Below are 22,982 nucleotides of genomic sequence, written 5' to 3' on the forward strand. Positions count from 1 at the left end.
AACAGCCCTAATTAAAACCTAGTTTATGAAATCTCTAGATTTCATTTTTAATTACATGTTTTTTCCCAGAAGCTGGATGTATTACTAATTATCTCAGGTAAATGTTTCCTATTAACCAACAGCAGAAATACACCAAGACATCTTAATTACTACATTCTTTATAGATACATGGTTACTGTGAAATAAACTTAAATCAGGGGTGTCCAAAGTGTGGTGCAGGTGCCTTTTGTGGCTCTGAATGGTTTTGAGTGGCTCCTCTACCAATATTCTTGTAGAGTAGAAACAAAAGCATGGCATCATGGCGACCTAATGTCAGGTATCTGCAGCTCACCTGGGTTCTTGGCAGCCTCAATGGGTTCTGCAGTCAGGTTGATGTCCGGACTGAAGTCCTTCTGCTCGTCTCCTTCCACTCTGAACTGAACTATATATTTCATCTTCACTTGGTCAAGAGAGTAAACCACATACTCATCATCCTGCAGCACAGACAGAAAACAGAAATCAGTTTCCTCAGGGTGCAGCAGAACTTTAACATGCTGAACATGCGATGGATATGCAGCTTCTGTTCCCACCTCAAATTCAGATGTAGTTTTGTTGGTTTGTCTGACTCCGTGAACACTGTGGTAGCCCTGAGGAGCCTCGGTCAGAGTCAGGTCTCTCTTATAGAGGTTCTTACAAACCCCCAGAGCCACATCACAGACCAGCAGGAAGCGCGATCCGTCTGTCTCGCTGGGTTTGGCGTACTTCAGACTGGTGCTGAGAACACAGAGAGAACCCAGAGCGCAAAATGCTAACCAGAACATCTTAAACTGTTCCAACGTCGTCATTTTCACACCAATAAACATACAAGATGGATGAAGTTTGTTTTCAAACCAACCTCACAGCATCACCGAAGTAAATCCCGCTGCCAAGGTTCCCGACGTCCGTTCTCGTAATCCCATGATGCTCCACTCCCACATGGGGAAGCAGCAGACCTCTGAGGAGCCAGATACAGGGTCAAACTCGTGTTTTCACACTTAAATGAAACTTTAACTTTAACATTGTTTGTTGACTTTTACTAAACATAAACATTAGTTCTGCTAAAGCTCTAAACCGTCACTGGATTTACTGGAAGCTAATGCTAAAGCGCTACACCAACCTCGTATTTGGTGGAAACTAATGCCAAATCATAAACATAAAACCCAATAAATAAATACAAAATAAATAATATATATATTTTTTTTATTTTATTTTTATTTTTAGCTCTGCCCCCCTAAAATCTTTACTGTCCTGGTCTGGACACTCTTATGAAAATTTTCTGGTCACCTGGACATGATTCCTACAAAGTTACTGGGGCTGGACGAATGGAGGAGGGGCTTAACGTTGCCAATCTCGCTCTGAAACGTTTCAAGCTCCACCGCCCTGCTGACGCACATGATCTGCTGGATCTGCACCGACCTGAAAACACAGAGATGTTTGCAGTTTTATTTCCAGATCTGTAGTTTTTTTTATTATTAATTTGATAACGGACCTGTCAGCCAGCAGGGCGGCGACATTCTGAAACACCGAGCTGCTGCGGGGAATGGCTTCGATGTGGCAGCGAAGAGCGCGGTACTTCCCCACGGAGGACGGCTTCGGGTTGTTCATGGTCATCTCGCCCACATTCAGAACATCTCGGATTAACTGGAGGAAAATCAATCAATCAAGTTAGCCAAGGACTGAGGACCACCAGGGGGCGCTAGCTACAAGGTTGGAGGGAAGAGGAGAAAAGAAATTAGCTGCAATAAATATTAAATAGGTCACAATAAGAAATAAATTACCATATTTTCCAGAATATAGAGCGCACCAAATTATAAGCCGCAGCTATAAATTTTTTTTGGAAAAAAAAAAAGAATAAAACTGGAAATGTACATAAGCAGCACCGGGTTACAAGTCGTTAGTATCTCCATTGCTCTTGGGTTTCCATAAGGACACAGCAGAGGGCCACATCATAATAAATATGCTGGATTTATTAAGGACGCAGTCCTCCATCTGCAAAGCCACACCGTAGTTTCGTTCATGCCAAGCTTACGTGCAGCGGCTCTATTTCCTTCCTGTACTGCCAGACCAATACTCCTCAACATAAAAGCTGCATCATATGAATTTGCATCCGTTTTGAATTTCCGTCCGTTTAGTCTAAACAAATGTAATAACTATTAAATAGTAAGAAAAACGGATTCTAATGTTGATGTGTCTTTACATATTTTGTAGCATATCCAACCAGAAGCTAATGCTAATCAAAGTCTTTGGGAATCTCTGGGGTAAAAATCCCACCATAAAGCTGCGTGTTGGTGTTACCTGACAGAGGTCCAGCTTCTGAGACAGAAACCTGGCCGTAGGTGACTGAGGTCTGGGCTCCCGGTGAGGCAGCAGGGTGAAAACCTCATCCAGGAGAGACGAAGCCTCATCCTCGTTTCCCTCCTTCAGTTTCCTCTGAGCCTGAAGCAGAAGGCCTTCAGCTCTGCTCACCTGAAACAGCAACAGCTACATCAGGACGGAGCCTCGGATCTGACCCTGATCTGACTGCAGATCGGTGCAAACCCACATCGTTCAGGCTGAGACCGGAGATGGGAACTCTGAGGATGTTTTCAAGGCAACCGAGAGCTTCGGTCCACAGCAGCTCCACAAACGCCGCAACGTCAGGGGACAACTCACCGGAGTTCAGCTTCTCCTCCAGCAGCAGCTGAAGGTCATTCAAAAAGAACATCAGAAACATCAAGGTCAGCAGGTGATTAAAGGTGACCTACCTGAACAGGTTAGGATCATACAAAACATGTTCATTACACTTAAATGTGCAAAATCATTCTTTGATAATGACATTGTTTTAGAGCCTCCTGTCACTTTACATCCAAATAATTTGCTTCTGATCACATCCCCCAACACAACATTTACACTCAGACAGGAAAATGGCTGCAAACAGATGTACAATTATTGAACCATGCATTTTTGAAAAGCAGAAGTGGAGCCTCCTTCACAACCAACAATAATGCAGTAATAGTTTCTGGATGGTAAATCAACAACCAAATTCTTGTCTTTTCCAGCAGCCATTGTACAACACTGCAATGAAACCAGCTGACCAAATGTGCTGGAGCTCCTCTTGGGTTGCTAGGTGACAGGCGGAAGTCTGTTGGGGTTGCTAGGTAACAGGCACCGCCTGCTGATTTGTGACTATATAGTCAGAAGGTTTTTGAAATGGCTCATTTTCCAGACACAAGAAACTTGGGTTTCTTGGGTCATTGCCAAAAACTCATTGCCAAGAAACAGTTTTTATAACTCTTAGAAGCAGTTTAGACCCAAGTGCAAGAGCAAAAATGTGAATTTTGCACAGTGTTGTACATTTCGGTTAATACTGCTGTTATGGCAGATAACTGATTTAAATGATGTGTCGTGGTTGTTTGAAAAAGCAGGAAGAGGAGGCACTGAATGTTGTTCAGGCTGTATGATGCCACATGTGGAGCAGCGTGTATCAGACCTGCTCCAGGGGGGCGGAGCCCAGGTGTGGCGCCTCAGCAGGTAAGCCGCTCATCCTCTGCAGCTCAGAGCGCTCCAGTTCTTCACTCAGCTCCTTGTAAACGTCCACAGCTTCTTCTGAGGTGGACAGGAACACCAGCTGATCCATCACAGCCGCCTTCTGTTGGAAAAACCATTTAAGACCGTTTTATTCCAAGATGATTTTAAGGAAAATCCAGGAGGCAAAAAGCAGAAAGATTTAAGGAATAAGTCAGGGACTTCTGATCTTATTCAGTTTTTGTTAAAGACACCAAATATTTGGATCATTATGCATCTGTTGAAGTGGAACACTGAAAGGATGAGAAAAATGCAGAATTTTATTATATATGCTGGATTAAAACAGGCATTACGTTCTCCAAATGTCAAATTCCTTTGTTTTAAAGTCCTACTGAAAATATCAGTAGGATATTTTTTTCACACATGAGCCCTGACAGTATGATAAAGAATTAGGATCATAAGAACAAATAATTAAAAAAAATACTTTATCCTCCTGAGAACCGAAGAAAAAAAGTGTCTTCCAATTTCTGTTTTTTTTTTTTGTGATTTCCTACCTATTTAGGCCAAAAGGAACACCTTAGGATTTTATTTTTTAATATATATTTTTATTAAAATTTTACAGCATTGTAAATTGTAGTGGACATCAGGACCATTTCAGTCTAAATTATGACAGAATAAAAAAATTGAATATTGTACAGATAACTGTTTAATAAATCGCATTAACCCAACAAGAGGTCAAATTTGAAAAACACATTTAATAATCAGAAGTTATCCATTTTTGGTTGCAGTCTATTGCTTGTTACTTGAAATAAAAACTAAAAATGGCTGCAAACTGCAGGGGTGTCGCTAAACACTATTACTCAAGAAAAAAATTACTTTATTTATTTTTACTTAATTAATTGTTTACTTTTTATTTATTTTGAACATGACAGAAATATAAAATACATGAAGAAGGACTTTCTTCAGAATATCAGCACACATGGACTATCTTGGCTTTCCCAGAGTCAAAGTCTTCTGGACTAAAAAATCAAAAGCACCAGTTATTAGCAAGAAAATGATGAGGAATAAGTTCTGAAAACTTCTCAAAGGGTCTTCCAGCAACTGGAACCAATAAGATGAACCAAAGAATACCAAAGCCACACCCATTACCAGAAGATGGGCCACTGTGAACAGAAAGTGGTTTGACGATGAACCTGTGCTGATGGCCTCCATCATTTATGGGTAAGACCTAAACAATATTTGCAGTCGATGGTCAAACAAAGAAAAAAACTTGTGTCCATGATCTTTAGGACCAAATGTTGGTCATAGAGATCCAACATTTGGTTCTTTATGGCCAAATGTTGAGCTTTCATCGAATGTCGACCAGAACCAGGAAATGGACATTCCCATCACAGATGCCTGGCCCTAAACAAACATACAAATTAATTCTGGCCCACCTAGTAGAGCGACTTTCCTGCTCTCTCTCTGGCTCTGATGGTGCGTTCACACCAAACGTGTTTTGACCAGATGGACCAACAGCGTCCTGCTGGTGTATTTATCAGCTAGAGATGTACATCTCTAGTTAGAGAAATGCCAAATGTCAAAATGCCAGGCAGATTTCCTTTTGCCTCCACATAGACATTCAAAGTCTATGTGGAGGCATGTTGAGGGCCATGGAGGAGAGTTCAGAGCATCTAGTGTGGCACTATTTGAACCGTTTGGACTGTTTTCATGATGTTCCACATAGACTGTGAATGTAAACCAGACGCACCTGATGATCAAAACACTTTTGGTAGGAATGCACCAAAAGTGCACACGTGTCAAATTTAAAGTGTCAAGTGCGTTTTTGACATGCGTAACGCGTTTGGTGAGAACGCACCATGAGTCTGTTTCTTCATCAGATTGTCCTGGATCTGATGAAGTTCCCTACCAGAGGCTGATATTTATTATCCTCATCTTCATCTGACAACTCCAGATCTGAATCGCCCTCTATCATCTTGTGGAGAATCCTGTTTCACTTCTTTCTCCTACAACAATGTGGAGTCATTAAATACACTAAAATAGTCCTGATGTCCATTATAATTGACATTCAGAAAATGTCTGTTATTTCTAAACAGAATTTATTAAATTGTTTTTACTGGTCAAAATAGTATTAATTGGTATTTAATTAACAAGAATATAAATAAATACCATGACAAAAATAAAAGAAAAAAAATATTTGACTCGTCTACCCTCTTTCCGTAAAATGTGGTTTCTGGCAGGTAGGCCATTTTGATTTAGGAAAAAAAGGGACTTCCCGGTATGCAAACCTATCACATGACACATCCCTGGAAAGCCCATGATGTCCTCTAAAGAGTACTGTAGGGCTAGAAAGGGTAACTCATAGTATGAACAAAAAATAAGGTTCAACAAAATGTCCATTATAATGGACGTAGGTTTATGGGCCGGTTCTCAGGAGGATATTGAGAATAAAGCCATAGAATTACAAGAAACAAGTCAAAATAATAAGAAAATAGTTATACAAGAAAGTCAAAATATTTTAAGAATTATTTGTAGTAGTACCAGAATAAAGTCATAGTATTATCACTTTATGGTTGTAATCTTATGACTTTATTGTCTTAATTTTATTTATTTCTGATTTTCTTAGTATGGCCCTAATTCTCCGTCGTACTGACGGAGCAGGGCTCGTGTTTTACTGTCCGTCTGATGTCTTAATGGTTTCATACATAGACATTAATCTTTTTACATGTCTATGGTTTCATACCTTCGACGCCACGTTGTCCTTCCGGTATCTGGCCACACGGTAGCGCCGTCCCTGCTCGCCTTTGGCGCTCTGCAGCTCCAACACGCAAAACCTGCTGCCGTTCTCCTGCAGACAAACCTCCATCAGTACGAATCCCAGCATCAAAACAGAAATGGAGGATAAAACTTCTTCCTCACCTGTCCGAAAACGGAGTACTTCGCCACCTGGAAATCATCGGGGAACGTCGGGAGAGCAGAGTCCGACTCCTTGTAGATTCTGGGTAAATTAATGAATTGAGGGTTAAATGACAACTTTAATTTCTTGCTAATTATTTACTATAAACTCTGGGTGACCAACTCCAGCCTCAATATCGATAGTTTGATCTGCAGTATCTCTAATAAGTTAATAAGAGAGCTCCCCTTTGCCCTGTGTGGAGGAAGCTACCGGAGAAGACAGGATCAACGTTAGCTCCGCCCACTAGCTAACGACGGCTAACGCTCATGAAATTAAGAGATATTTCAGACCAAAGTAGAGATATAGAAGTCATTTATCCTCACCTAGAAATGTGGTAAATAAACTGAAACAATTTAACTACACTATCGAAATTAGTTTTTGCACTTTCCGGCGAAAATGTTGACTTTAGAATCATAGCTAACTGAATCATTTCTCTTTACTTGTCGTTTCAAGCAGCCAATCAGACTTCAGGGTTTCTATATGAATCGCTTTACTTCCGCCAACTGAGTAAGATGGCGCAGGTTGACAATTTAATTTAAAGAACGTTAACAAATTATTAAATCATAAGACAACTATAAAAACACTTATTTAAGGGACATATAATCAATTCTATATTTAATAATTTATTTCCAGTTAAAAAAAAAGAAACTAATGATTCATTAAAATAATCATTTCATTAGTTATTTAGTCATTATAATTTCACTCTCCAAATCCCCTTTAGCCGTTATTGTAGCTTTTAATCTAAATCTCCCCTGTGAAAGTCAGATAAAAAGACTTAAACTCAGATTAAGCCTGAAGTTTGGATGATGATGATGATGATGATGATGATGATGGTCCCACCTAAACTTCTGATTGTTTTTTTCAACAGCTGGTCCCTCTGAGGAGGTGGGACCTTTTGGAGGCTCAGCTACAACAAACAGAAACAACATTAGACACAGAAACACAAAGTCTTAACTACAAGTTTTTTAGATAAAGATTGTTTAATAAAAATGCTACGGTGACCCTCAGGTCCAAAACACACCTGTCTTTATACTGAGGAAGAAAAAATGTCAAAATTAAATTCCTGTCAGTCTCTAAACCTTCACAAATGATTGTACTTCTTGTAGCCCTTCTACAATATCTTTGTACATGTTTTGAGACCTTTATAAGTTAACAGAGGTCTCTTCCAGGGAGGAGGAGGATCTGGAGATGATGAAGTGTCCATCTTGTACTCGTCCACAGACAGAAGAACGCCTCTCTCCACACTTTTATGCAGATAATCCAAGCCAACCACTGGCGTCTGGTTCTTCTGGATGCTGTGCAGCCTGTTGGAGCTCAGGTTGGACAAGTCGGAGGTCACCACCAGAGAGCACTGTGGGAAATGGAGGCAAAAATGTGACCCTGAATTTCTAACTTTAAAGTAATTGGCCAATAAATCCAATTTGGTACAAAGCTCTCAATAAGTATTGAAATGGATATCATAAAAATAGAACATTTTTATCTCAGCATGCCAAACTGAAGTGTTAATTTTAAATCATAAATATGTTAACATTCTAATTTTATTCCATATTTTTGAAAACCACAACTGAGAGCCAAGCTAAAGGCTATGAAACGGGTCAAGAAACCAGCTATTAAGGGTACAGTCAAACGCTACTAAGTGTAAAGTTACAGCTTCTAAATGTGAAGCTAACAGCTACTAAGTGTAAACCTTAAAGCTACTAGATGTTTAAGAGATTTATTAAGAGTAAAACTCACAAATACTCAGAGCAAAGCTAATAGTTACTAAGCATAAAGCTAACAGCCTCTAGGCGTGTAGCTAAGTGTAAAGCTAACAGCTACTAGGTGTAAAGCACAAAATATAAAGCTGACAGCTAATACAAGTTCAACCAACACATACCAAGGGTAAAGCTAATAGCTACTAAATGTAAAGTCAACAGCTACTAAATGTAAAGCTAATAGCTACTAGTATCAGCCATCAATCCAGATGTTGTCATCCTATTAGCTACTAAATTTAAAGCTAATAGATAAGCAGAGCATGCAATTTAAAGTTTAGATAGCACAAGCTAGCAGTTACTAAAGCTATTAGATATTTTGAGCTACTTAAGCTAACCACTTTTCAGAGTCTGGTTTATTACCTATAAATCTTTTATTATCTGGTTTATTAACGAGGTTAAAGTTTGTCATTAATAGTTTACCAAAATGCTCAGGTAAAAATCAATCTTCCCACCTGTTTGTTGACTATGAAAGAAATGCTGCCTCCATTCAAAGTCACTATTGATTTCAGCTTCTTCTTCTCCTTGAAAGGCAGGTTTTTGAGCTCCAGAAGAACTGAGCAGTTGTCAAACACACCCATGCTGCCTGAAGAGAGAAAAACAAACAATAGTTAAAATCAAACAAGAAACAGATCTCCAATTTTTCCAGTTCTCTAATCATTCAGTCAGGCAGTCTAGACTCACCTGCCCTTCACAAACCATATCAGCTTTCTAAATAGTAAATTATATTTTTATATTTATATTTTTATATTTGGATGTAACTGGGGCTGTGACTCTCAATTTTGTTCCACCTCATGTGATACGTGATGTGAATGACAATAAAGTATCTTGAATCTTGAATCTTGAATCTTGAACTAGAAGACAATGCCTGTAAATCCTTCATAGAAAAGAGTGTATGATATGGACTGAACTAAACTAATTAACTAAACTAAATCCCAACAATGCGGACTGTTTTTTTTTGTTTTGTTTTTTTACATAAAACATCATTAAAACAAAAATTATGTTATCATGACAAAATTCTTGTCATAAGAAATTTATAAAGGTAATTGATAAACGATACGATAAATCCCAAAAAGGAAAAAGAATTAAACTATAATCAATAACTCCCAAAAGTCACAGCAAACTTTTTTTTCAAAACTGACGTGTTTCCATTAAGTTAGTTAATTTTTAAATGCCAAATTCCACAGTTATATGCTTCATCTGCATCAAGCAACTGTGCTGTACAAGCCAAATTTGTATAGTCTTTGAATTGTAGTTGGGGGCCGCAAAAAAACCCGTCCAAAGGCCACCAAAGGTCCCCGGGCCGCACTTTGGACACCCCTCCGCTGATCAAAATTCTTGAAAACCAAAGGATTCAACATAATTGTGTTTTTATTGGTGCATGCATCATGGTGCATGATAAACACCAGAAGATTGTTTAACCCTATAGGGAAACAAAACAGCTCAACTAGGGTTAAACTAAACATTTAAGCATCATAATAAATAAACATCAGATACAATCTAATCTTTTCTAAACAAATCCTTACCTCCTCCTGTTGTAAACAAACACGGAAGTGAAGCTGCAACACCGACCTGAACCTCTCCTGTAAAACACGTGAATCTGCAAACAAATGCGAGAAATCACGGAAATAAAACCGATTTTCTTCGCTATATCTGCAGGTTATTGATAAAATGCCAGAGTTTTTAATCTTAAAGTGGGACGATCTAAAGTTTCCCACGGCGACATAAACAACTAAAACACATTTATTTAATCTTAGCTAACATTAAAGCTCAGGGGATGAGTCTTTGAGTTGAGTTATTTACCTGACTTGACGAAAGAATCGAGAAAAGTTATTTCTGGAGAAATTTCTGCTCCAGTTGTTTGGAAAGGCCAAAAGCTAACAGTAGCGACACAGACGGAACATCCGGTTGAAAAGACTTCAAAAATAAAAGCCCCGAGGAAAATGTCGATTTAATAACCGAAATTTCAGCTCAACTGAAAAAAATGAACAAACAAACAAAACGTGGGGCCAACCTTACCAGCAAAAAGCAGAAATACATTTAAACACAAGATTTTAATTATTTTTATTCAAATTAAAAAGCTACTTCAACTTATTTTCATTTTTAAACGGAACTATTCAAATTTCATACTACTCATGAATCATGGTTGAGGGCTGCATAAATGCATTTTGATGGGCTGCAAATGGCCCCTGGACCGCACTTTGAACGTCAATGCTGTTAATTTTGTTCAGAACCTCCCGGAAGTTGCATAATTAACCCACAAATTTTACCTTTAAATTTATTCAGTTTACTTACAAAACATTGTTTTTATCTGTAATGGTCTAGCTTCCAACGTTTTCTTTAAAAAGGCAAATAAACTGTTTATTTAAGAGTAAAAGTATTGGATTTATTTATTAACATATAATTTTTTAAAATCATTTCAAGTAAATCATTAAAAAAACTAATAAAAATCACTTAGCTGGTTGTTGAAACAAACATTTGCTGCTTTATTTTTATATCTTTGTTTTTACCATTAAAATAAAGAAGTGAAGTCACTTCCTGTCAGGACAGTCGAGTGACTGTCCTGACAGGAAGTGACCTCACCATCGCTTACTGTAACTTTACAGGTAATCAGCTGATTTCCTGCTTTGGAGCAGGATTTCCAGTTATTGACGTGGAGCTGGAGCTCCATGCTGCCCCCTGTGGAAGAGAAGAGCAAGTACACACAGCTGATATTTTGTAATCACAGCAATAATCAGAAGGAAATTAGACTTTTTTTATTTTATCCTTTTACCTTTTTGTTTTTTACATTAATCTGTTTTCATTTTTACTTTGTGTTCACGTCTGCATCTTTAGGTTGTAAATTAGTGGGATGTATTTGGCAAAACATTTAAACAAAGATCAATTAAAAATGTTCTATATTTGTTAAAAAAAAAAAACAGAACAAGGTGTTAATTTTCCAGAATAACCCTTTAATGACCGGCCTTTTTTGATGGACACTGACTCTTCTGCTTCTTTTTCATTAAAAAGCAACAGGAATAATAAAAACTCAAACATATCCAGTTTAAAAAACAATACAGGAAGATACAGGATCTTTAAAAAACAAAAACACATTTCTATTGTAAACCTGAAAGAGAATAGATTGATGCTGTTACCTTAGCATTCACTGGACCCCTTGAATTAAATAAAAATAAAAACTTAAGTCTCTACAGGAGCAGGTAGATGCTTTGTGAAGACAAAAATCTAAATATTTACATGTTAACAAATAAAATTAACATAACTAAAACAACAGAAACTGAACAAAAATAAATTAAATACCTTAATTACAGTTACAATTAAAAATGTTCCAGTGGTTTCGAAGTTTATAAATTACCCCCAAAGTGACGATAAAGAGCAGCTTCCAGATTTACTCAGCAGAACCACATAAATAATTTAACCTGCGAGGTTCTGAACTCATCTGTTATTTCTGTTTCCCTTTAGGATATACAAAAATCAGCCTGAAAGTCGCTCTTTACCTGCATGTAAAACACTAAAATTATCCATTTTGATACCTAATGTCAACATGTGAGGCATTAAAATCTAATTCTCGTTTTAAAAAACTATTAAAACATGCTAATATTTCAGGAGCAGGAAATATTTACAGATACAGCAGTGACAAAGTCAGATGAAAAGAGTAAAAGGTGAAGACAGTAGGACGGCTCGGCGGTTAACCCCAAAGGTTTTCTGTGCGGCCGAACTTGTAGATCAGAGAGCTGCAGAGAAACGTTGTTGTTGGTTATTCAGGCATCTCAGTATGGTGGCCCAGAAGGGTCAACAAAGGCCAAATACACAACAGAATAATAAAACAGCATTTATGCTAAAACAAAAGTTATGCAAAAACTATTTTAGGAATAATGGTAAAACAGAAATCATGCTATGCTAAAATGGAGTTTATCCTAAAATGGAATTTATGCCAACACTGAAATTATGCTAAAACGGCAGTTATGCTAAAATGAAAACTATGCTAAAATGAAAGTTTACAAACTTGTTAGCATAACATAGCAAGTTATGCTTAACTTCTGTTGTGGCTTTTGTTGTAGTTTTAATTGTTTTTTCTTGTGTCGTAGCTTTTAATTTTGGTGATTTCTCTTTGCCACCTTAACTTCCTGCGTCTTATTTCTATCTCAGTGTTTTCTCATCAGCATCATTAAGCAGCAATGCTTAATGCAACAAAAACCAGCAGCCGCTTGACTTTACATCTTAGTTCCAGGTTTTACTCACCTGAAGAAGATGAAGGCGTTCTGAAAGAACACGGCCAGACCCGGAGCAACATCTTTCTCTGAGAAAAAGGGAACATCAAAGTTTTTTTTTGTTTTCAGACCACTGACATATTATTGTTAAAAGATTGTTGAAGCCACTGGAGAGTTTGATACATCACAGTACCATCAGCATAGAAGTGGAAGTTTGACCAGAACATTTAATATTTAAGATAAAATACGACACCTGATGCCGGAGGAATATCTTCAGGCAAATCAAGGCTGAGATGTCCAAATATTTTCTTCCATGGGTCAATACTTTCAAACTGAATGTACACCTGAGTCCTAATTTTATACTTTTTATTTGTGAAATATAAAGAATGAAATATTTTTTTTCTTTTGGTCAATTTTCTACAACTAAAGTTGTCAGATTTGACTAGATAGAAAATAATTCTATAAATCATTACAGTAAAGATCTTGTAAAGATCTTGACTGAAAGTGGGTTTTCGGAGGGATTCTTTTTGCATTACTGAAAGGCATAAAATATTAAAAGAATATTAAAGCAAATACTGCTTGTTATACATACAAATTTTAATGAGATTTTATTAAAATTGTGTAAAAAAATTTTTAAATTGTCTGTCTTTATCAACATTTGATCAAATTTGCTACATTCTGGAATTGCTTTTGGGGGCCGCACAAAATAATCCCAACGGTCACAAATGGACCTCGAACCATATATTGGACACCCCTATATTAAGTTAAAGGAAAAATCTGCTTCCACACAGTGAGTTAATTTATTAAAAAAAACTAAAAGCAAGTTCTGAAGAGTATATGTTGTCTTGTTTAAATCTGGTTTTTCGAAACATCTGCTAATTTACACAGAAACCTGTTTCTTTCTTAGTTTTCTGTCTGAATCAGAAGAGTAAAAACAAACAAACATGGAGGAGATGGAAGAAAACCTACTTGGCATGACGTACGCTCCGAACAGGATCCAGATGGAGCCGATGAACGACCCAAACATCATCATGAAGCCGATGAAGAGCCAGAGACGAGCGCCTGGAGTTCCAGAAACACATCAGGTTTAGAAGGATGCGACCAAAAACTGATGGGAGATTTAACTTCCCCAGTGATCAGAACCCATCAGAACCAGGGCTCAAACAACTCACCTGTCCGCCCAAGGCAGCCCTCGCCATACGCGTCTCCTCTCACCTGGCCATTGGAAACAGCGTTGATCCTGGAACAGACAGGAACAGCAGCAGCCATTAGCACCGGGGCAGCCATTACTGAACAGGACAGAATTTTCTGATACTGGTTTTACTGGGACAACCTGGGTTTATGCTACTGGTGAGGTCATCCAACCATCCATCCACTCACTCATCCATCAAAGTATGGTCTCATCCTTCCATACATCCATCCACTCATCCAACCATTCATTGTTTCATCCATCCATCAGTTTTCCATCAGTTATTTTGTTCCTCACATGAAGAAAGCGATGGTGGAAAAGACTCCACATGTGTGGAATGAATGGTTCATTATGTCCTGAGTGGGGTACATGACTGCAGCATCGATCATGATCCACCAGCCGGTGAAGAACTGCAGAAAAACAGAAACTCTGCTCAGAAACAGGAAGCCATGAAACCAATAAACTGCTATTCAGTTTAAAACACATTTGGGTGCCACTAACCAGGGATCCAGCCACCACCGAGGCCACAGCGTTCCTCCGCTCTCCCCAGTCAAACCAGTCACACTCCGGCCAGCGGAAGTTATCCAGGAAGCCAGCCATCATCCGCAGGGTTTTCTTCCCAGCGATCGATCCGTTTCTTCGGCTCGGTCCGAGTCGACTTCCTGCAGCTCCGCCTGGAAACCGAGGCTCTGAAAATATGCATGAAGACACTCAGCGGTTTAACTAACATTCTTAATTTCTATTATTCTGTCTCTAAAACTGGAATGAGCTATGATAAATAATAAAAGTAATAAAATAATTATTATTTTACAGTTTCTCAGTAAATGACTGTAAAGTCATATTTCAGCCTCTAAATGAAGCAGCTCTCAGTCAGGGTTTAGTTTCACTTTACAAAAATCCTTCTTTATATTTTAGCAACAGAAAGCTCTACTCACTTTGAAAAAACGAATTTCGACACTTAAATCCATTATTAGAGCTTTTTAATTGGATTTAAAATTAAATGTTTGGTCTGTCGGAGCGACAAATGTCTATAACCAACCTGTATTAACGTCAGAATGAGTAAATCTGCTTCATAATGTCAACATGCAGTTTAATAAACTACTACTCACCTTTATTTACCCCGATTACCCTGAAAAATACTCTGATTACATCAAATCAAATACGGAAGTTCCTGCTTCTCTGGGTCATCTTCCTTTCGTTTGTTTACGGGTGAAGAAACAACCGCAAGCGGCGCTTCCGCCCCCTGCTGGTAGATAGTGTAACTACAAGGGGTTTAAACAGGAAAATGAGATTGATCTAAATTGGCCTGCCTATAAAGTAAAAATAACTATAGTTTAATCTAGTCAAAAAGAAAATATAATTACGTAAAAACAAAAAGCTAAATATTACTATTAAGAAATATACTGCTAAAAAAGATAAATTAAAATGTAGCAGAATTAAAAGAACATAACATGTAAATATAAGGCAACTTAATATGGAATAAATAAAACTGTACAAAATAAATGAAAAAAATGTAATAGAAATAAATAAAATTATTTAAAAGAAACAATTCAAATAAATTACATTTCAATCTTAAAACATAAATTAACACAAATAAAATCATATGGATCTTGCTGATTAAAAAAATAAAAAAATTACATGTAGGCATACTTACAAAACAAATGATTAAAAAGGCAAAAACTATAACTCAATCCCAATCAGTAATTTACTGCCATCAACTTGAGCTGTCAGACTGAAGCGGCTCCTTAATCTCTCATTTCATTTAACTGTAAACTTTTAGGATTTAAACTTTCTTTAAAATTTTCAGGTTTTTTAAAACTGAATATTACAAAGTTTAACCTGGTGAATGAGCCTTTTAGGATTCATGTCTAACATTTGACAATAAAATCCAGCTGGATGCAAATCCTCAAATTTACAAAGGCATGAACGTGTTCAAAATAAAAAAGAACCACTTAAGGAGATTAAACTTCAGGATTAATTTTAATTCTTTCATTCAGTTGAGATAAAACTCTCTTTTGATTAATAGGTCAGTGGATGTATATAAAATGGGACTCAATATAAATAAAAATCAATTCTTACACTGTAATGTTTCAATAAAACATTTGACTTATCTTTCCAACTACATCTAGCTGAACAAAAACATCAGAAGACAGTCGATTTTTTCCCCTACATTTTATTTATTGACAACTTTAAACACAAATAAATCAGAAAGTGAACCATAAAAAACCTGGGTTCAGTTGCAGACAAGAATACAGGCTTAATTGTCTCGTTTCAGCCTGTTAGGCACCAGGATGAGCAGAATGATAAAGTTCTGAGCAAAAAAAAACATAAAATAAAATCACAAAGATAAACACAGATTCGTACAAACGTGACTGATCCAGTGGAGAAAACAGTTCAACACATTCTGGCTGCTGGATCTGAATCCAGGTTTTCCATTATTGAATCCGACTTTGGCGGGATATGATGGCACGTGAGGATCCAATCCACCTCATCCCAGTAACCGCCATTTTAGTTCACTGGAAGAGGAAGTCATCAGGCAGCTAAGACTCCGAAAAATAAACAATAAGCGACCCCCCCATTTTCCAGGAACACAGAATCACTGGGACAGAGGATAATTTCCTTTTTGTTTTGACTGTAGGAACCGTTCTGGTAAAATAAAGACACAAAAGAATGTTGAACGTCCCGAGAGCGCCCTACTTCCGGGTCGCTGACTTTCAAACTAAAAGCATGCAGCTATAAACTAACAGGAAGCAGGAAAATCGGTGAAAGTGGAGAGATTCATGGATCCTTTTGAGGATGTTTCAGTGATTGCTCTGTGGCCAATAAAACTGTTAGCGTGCACAGCTATGAGCCAAAAACATTAAAACCACAGTGTAAAAACAAAGTCCAGTCCGACTCACTTTGGGACATTCAGAGGAAAAAACAACTTAATTTTATAAATATAAAAACCAGGGAGTTGATTAGATTCTTACTGCATTGACTGGACTTTAATTGGTGAGGATTTCTGTCGGGATCACAGGTCGGAGGTAACTAGTTACATTTACTTGAGCAACTTTAGAAAAAAAAAGTAGTTTTAAATAGAAAAGTATATTTTGTAAAAATGTTTCATCTGCTTAAATCTATTTTTATTTACTTATAATTTATCCGTAATTCCATAATTGAAATGTATTTTTTATACGTTTTGACTGATTCTTCCATTTCTAAATATTAAATCAGATATTCTTACCAGCTACTCAGTAGCCTTTTAATTAAATACTCATTTACTCTTACTTGAGCCATTTCTTGGATGCTTCTTTTTACTTTTACTTGAGTAAAAATATTTTTAAGCAGTGCTACTCTTAATTGGGTAGTTTCTGGCTCCTCTACCCAAATTTGGTCCGTCTGAACGAGTGCTGATGAACCTGGGGAAGCCTCAGTCCAGCTAATCTTCAGTATTTAACAGAAATATCAACATTAAAAAGTGCCATCAGCTGCTGGTTGAGGCCTGGTTGTACAGAACCTCCTCCATTTTCCAGACCTGAACAGTTTCACTTGCCAGGACAAAGTTAGGAGTGCTCCTCCATGAAAGAAGAAGATTTACAGATTAATTCTGTACAGTTTTTAGTCTCAGCAGGAAGCGAAGGTCCGACTCCTCTGGTCTCAAATGGAGAAAAAACGGAAACATCGTTGAGATGTTCCTCTGTGGGAATCATGGCCACGGGCAGGTAGTTGTGCCCCGCAAGCTGCTCTATGAGCATCTGGAGGACAGAAGGTGATGATCAGTCAGAGTGGACACGAAGAAGAAAAACCTTTTTAAAGTTTGAATGAAACCAGATAAACTGTTACAATTTAAAGAGCCATTTTTACCTACAGACTAACCAAATAAAACTCATTTAACCTGCAAATGGTGCACCAATGCACCAATTGGCATCCCCACAGAAAGCAAAGTTCACACATTTTTCTCCCTTTCATGTCTGTTCTAATGCTCCTCTGAATCTTCCCCTCAAAACTGGAAAGCAAAGTTGTCTTTAACCTCTCGCATCTATGACATCACACATCGTACACACAAAGATTCAGGTAACACTTTATCTGTGTGCATAAGACTGAGATGAAACTGTCATAAACACGACATAACATCTGTCATGATCATGAAGAAGTCATTATGAATGTTTATGACTGTTGTCATGAAGTGTCATTCGGTAAATAACGACACTTTTAATGCAAAGTTGCTCTAAAAGTTGCATTAAAAGTCCATTAAAAATGCCAACTTTGCATGGTTTTGTAAGTAATGCCAATTTAATGCAAAGCTGGCATTTTTAAAAGTGAAAAAGAAAAATAGATATAAAGAGCACAAATCTTTCTCATAAGAAAAAAAAAACAAAAACAAACAAACTGATGTCCAACTTCCTGTTGAAAAAACGAAGCAGATTCTCACCGGTGGCATCGTGTACGGAGGTTGGAGGATCTCTTTGATTTTCTTGAATTTGAAGAGGTGGACGTAGGCATAAACAACTAATAGAACGATCCCCGAAAGGACGATGCAGATGACAATGATCTGCGTCTGTTTTGATCCACCTGCGGAGAAAACAGGCCCTTTTTAATAAATAAGACAACACCGACCCTGGTGGTACTCCATAATTATCTTCAATCATCCTGGGTTTCATCCTACATAAAGTATGCGACTTTATCCAGTGAATGAAAAGTTAAAATGGGGCAGAAAACAACTGTAGTGGTAAATTGCAGGCCCTTACTGGAGCTAGGGATGGTTTCACACTGCATACAGCTGGCTGGACCGTATTCCTTATAACGAAAAACAAACTGCACCGTCACACAGTACGTCTCACCCACTTCCAAGCCATTGATTGGCTGTGAGGACAAGGTGACACTGTGTTCCTGAAAACAACAAAAAGAAAAGAAAAGCAGAGTTAATAGTTGAGTTAATGAGAAAATCTGGTGATAAAACATTTCACTCTTCACCTTCGGTTGCTCTCCTTTTTTCCAAAAGCGGATCGAATGTTTCAGGGTGTCTGCAGTCTCCTTATGCAGACTGTGGCTTCTCTTCAGGATGACTGTGAGGGACTCAGGCGCTGCGGTCAGAGTGAAGTTCGGAGCGCACGGATGGCCTGGAAGAGACGGGAATACTGGTTGGATTCAGTCCGTTAACGACCCGAGACTCTGAGCTCAATCAATCTTCAGAAATTATAAACTTATCATGACATTTTCTTCTCGTTAGTATGGCCCGACACTGAGCCTTAACTCAATCAACAGCTCAGTTATGAAATAGATCCGTCACTTTGGGTGTTTTGAGGATTTTCACACCTGTCGCATCGTGTGAACCACGCCGGTCTGAAGGTTAACCACAGCTAAAAGCAGACAAACTAGGTTTTCTTTTGTTTCTTTTTTGATGTGCGTCGGGTCGTTGGTATCCTCCTGAATTTCTTCCAGTTCTGAACAGTAACAAAAGGTTTTGTTTTGGTTTATTACTCGCACCTGTCCAACCAGTATTTATGTACCATTTTACATTATTTCTTCGGCTCAGTTGTGGTGTACCTCAGGGTCGAGTCCTCAGACTCTTTTTTTCTTTACCATTTTGTGCATTTGATCCTAATAAAACGAGGCCAAAATCTATCATCTTCTCCTTAAAGTTGCAGTTTGTAACTTTTATAAACAATATTTTTTAACATATTCATTGAAACTGTCTCTATGTCATGACAGTATGAGACAGACAATCTGTGAAAAAAAATTTAGCTCCTCTGCCTTCACCCAGGGTCAACTAAAAACAACCAATCAGGGCCAGGAGGATAGTCTTAGTGCTGTTAATCACCCTCAGAGTGGTGTTGCTCATCCCTAAAGCTTCTTCCTGATAGCAGAGCTTGTTGTAAACTCTAACGCTAGCTAGTTAGCATAGCCACCTATTACATAGATAAACGGTTTTCCCTTAAAAGTAAGTAGTTTCTCTGCCATTGGCATAATTATAAGCGAGCACATGAGGTTGATAGACAACACTAGGAACCTGGCTCTGATTGGTTGTTTTTGGTCGGGAGCGGTGCATTATTCAGATGATAGTAGTAGCTCAAGGAGGAGTTGGATGAGATCAATCTTTTCAAAGATTGTCTGTCAAATATTCTGCAGTCATTTTAATAAATAGGTAAAAAAAAAACAACAGTTACATACTGTAGCTATAAATTTGATTTTTAAAATGCTGGTTATGCTAAAAAAAAACTTTGATTTGGGGGTTTTCTTTTCAGATTTGTTTGCAGAATCAAAAATCTGCAAAGAAAATTCCTCGACAGTGATGAAAAAGGCTCATTACCAGTTATACTAAATGCATGATATCAAGCAGCCATGTTGGTTTGAATACATTTCTTCATTGACAAATAAAAACATCCCTTGAAAACTACATTTTTATCTACTCAGGTTATGTTTAATGATCTGAAACATTTACGTATGCCAAGAAGGAAAAAAATAGAGCAGATTTATGTTGCATAATTATTCCATGCAGAAAAATAAAAAGTTATAAAGAACAACTGGAAAATTCCAGGTGATCAAAGTTTAACCGAACAGCTGCAAACATCTGGCTTATTACCGTCTCTGCTGCAGGCCTCCACAGGCTCAGACTTAGTCCTGTTTCTCCAAGCTGTAACACGATACTGAATGCAGCTGTCGTCCAAACTCAAATCACAGGAAGTGAAGCGCGTGTCTTTGCACGTCTCTATGGGCATCCAATCCGACTCAAACCTGAGGACAAAAAAGGACCAAAAACAACCAAAATGTTAGAAAATACACCCGCGATGCATTTATGAAATACTCAAAAAATCTAAATCTAATAATTGAGAATCTAAAATATATAACTACTTCTCATTTCCTTCAGTTCTATATTGATCTAATACATTTATTATACTTTATTTTATCCTTATTTTTCCTGCAAGTTAATCTTTATTTTCCCCTTGATTTTTTAACTGATGTCATAACTGATCTGTTCCTGTTTCTCTTTGAGTTTTATTTAATTAAATTTATTTAATTCATTCAATAATATGAAGAATTCATGTCACAATTAAAAGAAATCATGAATGAAAAGGAGCAGAAAAAAGTGCAAACTTATAATGTTCACATAAACTAAAACGAGTTGTTCAACTCAGAAGCCTACTAAAAACATATTTCTAATACACAAGAAATAAAAATACACATCAAACATCAGCTTATTCAATGCTATATTGCTTCATCATAATTATTTTCATTTAAAAACATAGAGACTTACTTTGTTTAATCTCACTGTCAAAATTATTCCATAAACTGAAAACTTTAATTGAAATTAATCTTTCCATCGTCACCATTCTAAGATTTTATTCTGCCACAAAGTTAATATCGTTTTCAATTCAACATTTTCATCCAATTTTATTTTGATTTCCACCAAAAAATAATCTGGTTTTCACCTGTTCCAAATTAGACCATCTCCTAATTCTACCTGAATTTATGTCAGATGTTTTCTTAAAACATATCTGGATTTTATCCTGATTTCATCTCCATCTTGTTCTGATTTTACCCAAATTGTTTCTGGATTCTTATCCAGACTTTGTTCCTGATTTTAATTGCCATCATCCCACATTAGCAGAACTTTTCCAGCAGAACTCACTTGCGAGACTCGACTGTAAACGTCACGTCACTCTCTGTTGAGTTCCAGTTCAGTTTTGATTGGCTGATCACAACGTTGTTTGGCGGTGGCGTCTTAACAGCATCTGAAGAAAATAAACATTTTATTGTCAAAACATGAATCAAAACCATGAATAAAATATCCAGATTTTAGCCCAGGTTTCTCCTGGCTTCTCTGGATCTTATCTTGGCTTTTATTAATCCTTTATTTTACTCTATTATATTAAAATTTTATCATTAATTAAGCCCGGTTTTAATGCCGTTTATCGCCTTACTTTATTTTGGATTTGTTGTCATTTCATCTTGGCTTTACCTGGAATATATCTTATATGTATCCTGATTATATTCCAAAATTTTCGCAGCTTCATAATCAGACGATATTCAGATTTTATCCAGCTTTGTTCTGGCAATGACTTAATCCTGAAATTATCTCCGTTTTATTCTGCTTTTACTTTGATTTAATTCTTCTGTTCCTGATTTGGTTCGGGATTTTTATCCTTTCTTGACCCGAATTATTTCTTAAATGTCTTCTGTTTGTATCTTGACTATTATCCAGATTTTAATCTCGTCTTTTTTCTAATTACATCATGATTTTTACCTGGATTTTATTCCTATTTTTTTTTCTGACAGTATCTTGATTTCAATCCTGCCTTTTACAGGAATTTTTATGATTTTATCTTTTCTTATATCTGGATTATACTTTAAATGCATCCTGAAACGTAATTCTGACTTAATCTATGCTTCACATTGACTTTTTGTTGTTATTAAATCCTGTTTTTACCCAAGGTATTTTTATACCTTAAAATAAGGTATAATCCAAGTAAAATCTGGCATTTCCCATTGGGCACCAATAAATTATATTCTATTCTATCCTGACATTTATTCTTAATTTATACTTTTTCTGGGTTTTATGCAGTCTTTGGTTTTATTATTATTATTATTATTATTCCAAAAACACTTCCGTACCAAACTGTTTGATACGCTGAAAAAAAAAGAAAAAAAAACTTTTTAAGAACTCAAGAAAAAATAAACTGGACTTCTTTTGTTTCACCTCTCAAATTTATTCAGGAATCAACAACAGAAGTAAAGTTTGTTTCATGTTTTAGATAAAAATCAACACCACAGATAAAGTTCTGACAGGTTCGGACAGAGAAAAGCTTTAAAAAAAGGGAAGAGGCCTCAGAGGCTCTTCCCTTTTTTAAAGCTTTTCAATGGCCTCGTTGAGAAACTTCTCTCCCGAATCCGGACAGTTCTACTGACTCAACACGAACATCCGAACCATGTTTAATAATAAAGGTTAAAATGTTTCATGTCTGCGTTAACTGACTGAACCCGAACCGACAGAATTAGGCCGAGCAGAACCAAACAGAGGACAGAGAAGCAGATCCGAGAAAACGAAACATTCGGGTCTTTCCGTTAAACTCACCTGCTGCGGGCCAAACTAAGTAGAACAGAACCAGGACAACGAATTTCAGGTGAAAATGATCCGTCAAAGGACATAACCGTCTCGAATGGTCCATATTTACCAAAATTTCCATAAAAACATTCCTCCAACAAAGATCTTCTCGGAATTACAGCAGCAATCACCTGACCTAAACGAGCTTCTTCTTCTTCCTCTTTTATTGATGTGCAATGCCGCCATCTACTGGAGTGCAGTGTGAAAAGAGGTCTTGTGAGAAATTCTGTTCCCCTGTGAAAATCTGTTCCCCCTGTGTCGGGAGCGCGCA

At 37.2% G+C, this 22,982-nt stretch overlaps 3 protein-coding genes and 1 long non-coding RNA gene across 7 annotated transcripts in view; 1 reads left to right on the top strand and 3 right to left on the bottom strand.

Moving 5' to 3' along the window:
• The window catches only part of LOC103153908 (poly [ADP-ribose] polymerase 4-like), a 46,804-nt gene extending 36,662 nt beyond the window's left edge, over positions 1-10,142 (bottom strand). For all 4 annotated transcript variants that reach the window (XR_001659063.1, XM_016662285.1, XM_016662284.1 and 1 more), the window contains exons 1-15: positions 10,033-10,142; positions 9,756-9,829; positions 8,685-8,815; positions 7,619-7,829; positions 7,319-7,385; positions 6,442-6,520; positions 6,266-6,370; positions 3,488-3,646; positions 2,561-2,698; positions 2,314-2,484; positions 1,508-1,659; positions 1,303-1,434; positions 875-973; positions 570-753; positions 332-473 (exon numbers count right to left, since the gene is read on the bottom strand). Coding sequence is in view for 3 of the 4 variants with exons in the window: in XM_016662285.1 (XP_016517771.1) it covers positions 332-473; positions 570-753; positions 875-973; positions 1,303-1,434; positions 1,508-1,659; positions 2,314-2,484; positions 2,561-2,698; positions 3,488-3,646; positions 6,266-6,370; positions 6,442-6,520; positions 7,319-7,385; positions 7,619-7,829; positions 8,685-8,810 (1,765 nt within the window). In the remaining variant the exon portion in view is untranslated. The remainder of the gene's footprint in view (positions 1-331; positions 474-569; positions 754-874; positions 974-1,302; positions 1,435-1,507; positions 1,660-2,313; positions 2,485-2,560; positions 2,699-3,487; positions 3,647-6,265; positions 6,371-6,441; positions 6,521-7,318; positions 7,386-7,618; positions 7,830-8,684; positions 8,816-9,755; positions 9,830-10,032) is intronic.
• LOC107833342 (uncharacterized) lies at positions 4,730-19,566 on the top strand. Its single transcript, XR_001659064.1, has 3 exons — positions 4,730-4,961; positions 8,899-8,901; positions 19,555-19,566. It is a non-coding gene; the product is annotated as an uncharacterized LOC107833342 (long non-coding RNA).
• LOC103153910 (transmembrane protein 50B) lies at positions 11,160-14,844 on the bottom strand. The gene is made up of 7 exons (XM_007574999.2): positions 14,736-14,844; positions 14,128-14,315; positions 13,924-14,036; positions 13,610-13,677; positions 13,407-13,499; positions 12,469-12,526; positions 11,160-11,960 (listed from the first exon to the last, which is right to left on the bottom strand). The coding sequence occupies exons 2-7, from the start codon at positions 14,227-14,229 to the stop codon at positions 11,915-11,917; spliced, it is 480 nt and encodes a 159-aa protein (XP_007575061.1). The 5' UTR covers positions 14,230-14,315; positions 14,736-14,844; the 3' UTR covers positions 11,160-11,914.
• ifngr2 (interferon gamma receptor 2) lies at positions 16,971-22,831 on the bottom strand. Its single transcript, NM_001360757.1, has 7 exons — positions 22,682-22,831; positions 21,239-21,341; positions 20,192-20,343; positions 18,583-18,728; positions 18,357-18,498; positions 18,041-18,180; positions 16,971-17,363 (listed from the first exon to the last, which is right to left on the bottom strand). Exons 1-7 carry the CDS (start codon positions 22,791-22,793, stop codon positions 17,172-17,174), a joined length of 987 nt encoding a protein of 328 aa, NP_001347686.1. The 5' UTR covers positions 22,794-22,831; the 3' UTR covers positions 16,971-17,171.
• Between the last annotated feature and the right edge of the window lie 151 nt (positions 22,832-22,982).

Source organism: Poecilia formosa, unplaced genomic scaffold (genome assembly GCF_000485575.1).
Source record: "Poecilia formosa unplaced genomic scaffold, Poecilia_formosa-5.1.2 Scaffold367, whole genome shotgun sequence".
Classification (NCBI taxonomy): domain Eukaryota; kingdom Metazoa; phylum Chordata; class Actinopteri; order Cyprinodontiformes; family Poeciliidae; genus Poecilia; species Poecilia formosa.

Excerpts from the sequence above, each read along its gene's own strand:
- LOC103153910 (XM_007574999.2), bottom strand. The coding sequence starts at position 14,229 with ATGATGGCTGGCTTCCTGGATAACTTCCGCTGGCCGGAGTGTGACTGG. Across the intron at positions 14,037-14,127 it reads CGGTGGTGGCTGGATCCCTG|TTCTTCACCGGCTGGTGGAT; the intron begins GTTAGTGGCACC and ends GTTTTTCTGCAG. Across the intron at positions 13,678-13,923 it reads TCCACCATCGCTTTCTTCAT|GATCAACGCTGTTTCCAATG; the intron begins GTGAGGAACAAA and ends TGTCTGTTCCAG.
- ifngr2 (NM_001360757.1), bottom strand. The coding sequence starts at position 22,793 with ATGGAAATTTTGGTAAATATGGACCATTCGAGACGGTTATGTCCTTTG. Across the intron at positions 18,499-18,582 it reads AAAAAGGAGAGCAACCGAAG|GAACACAGTGTCACCTTGTC; the intron begins GTGAAGAGTGAA and ends TGTTGTTTTCAG. Across the intron at positions 18,181-18,356 it reads TGAAACCATCCCTAGCTCCA|GTGGATCAAAACAGACGCAG; the intron begins GTAAGGGCCTGC and ends TTTTCTCCGCAG.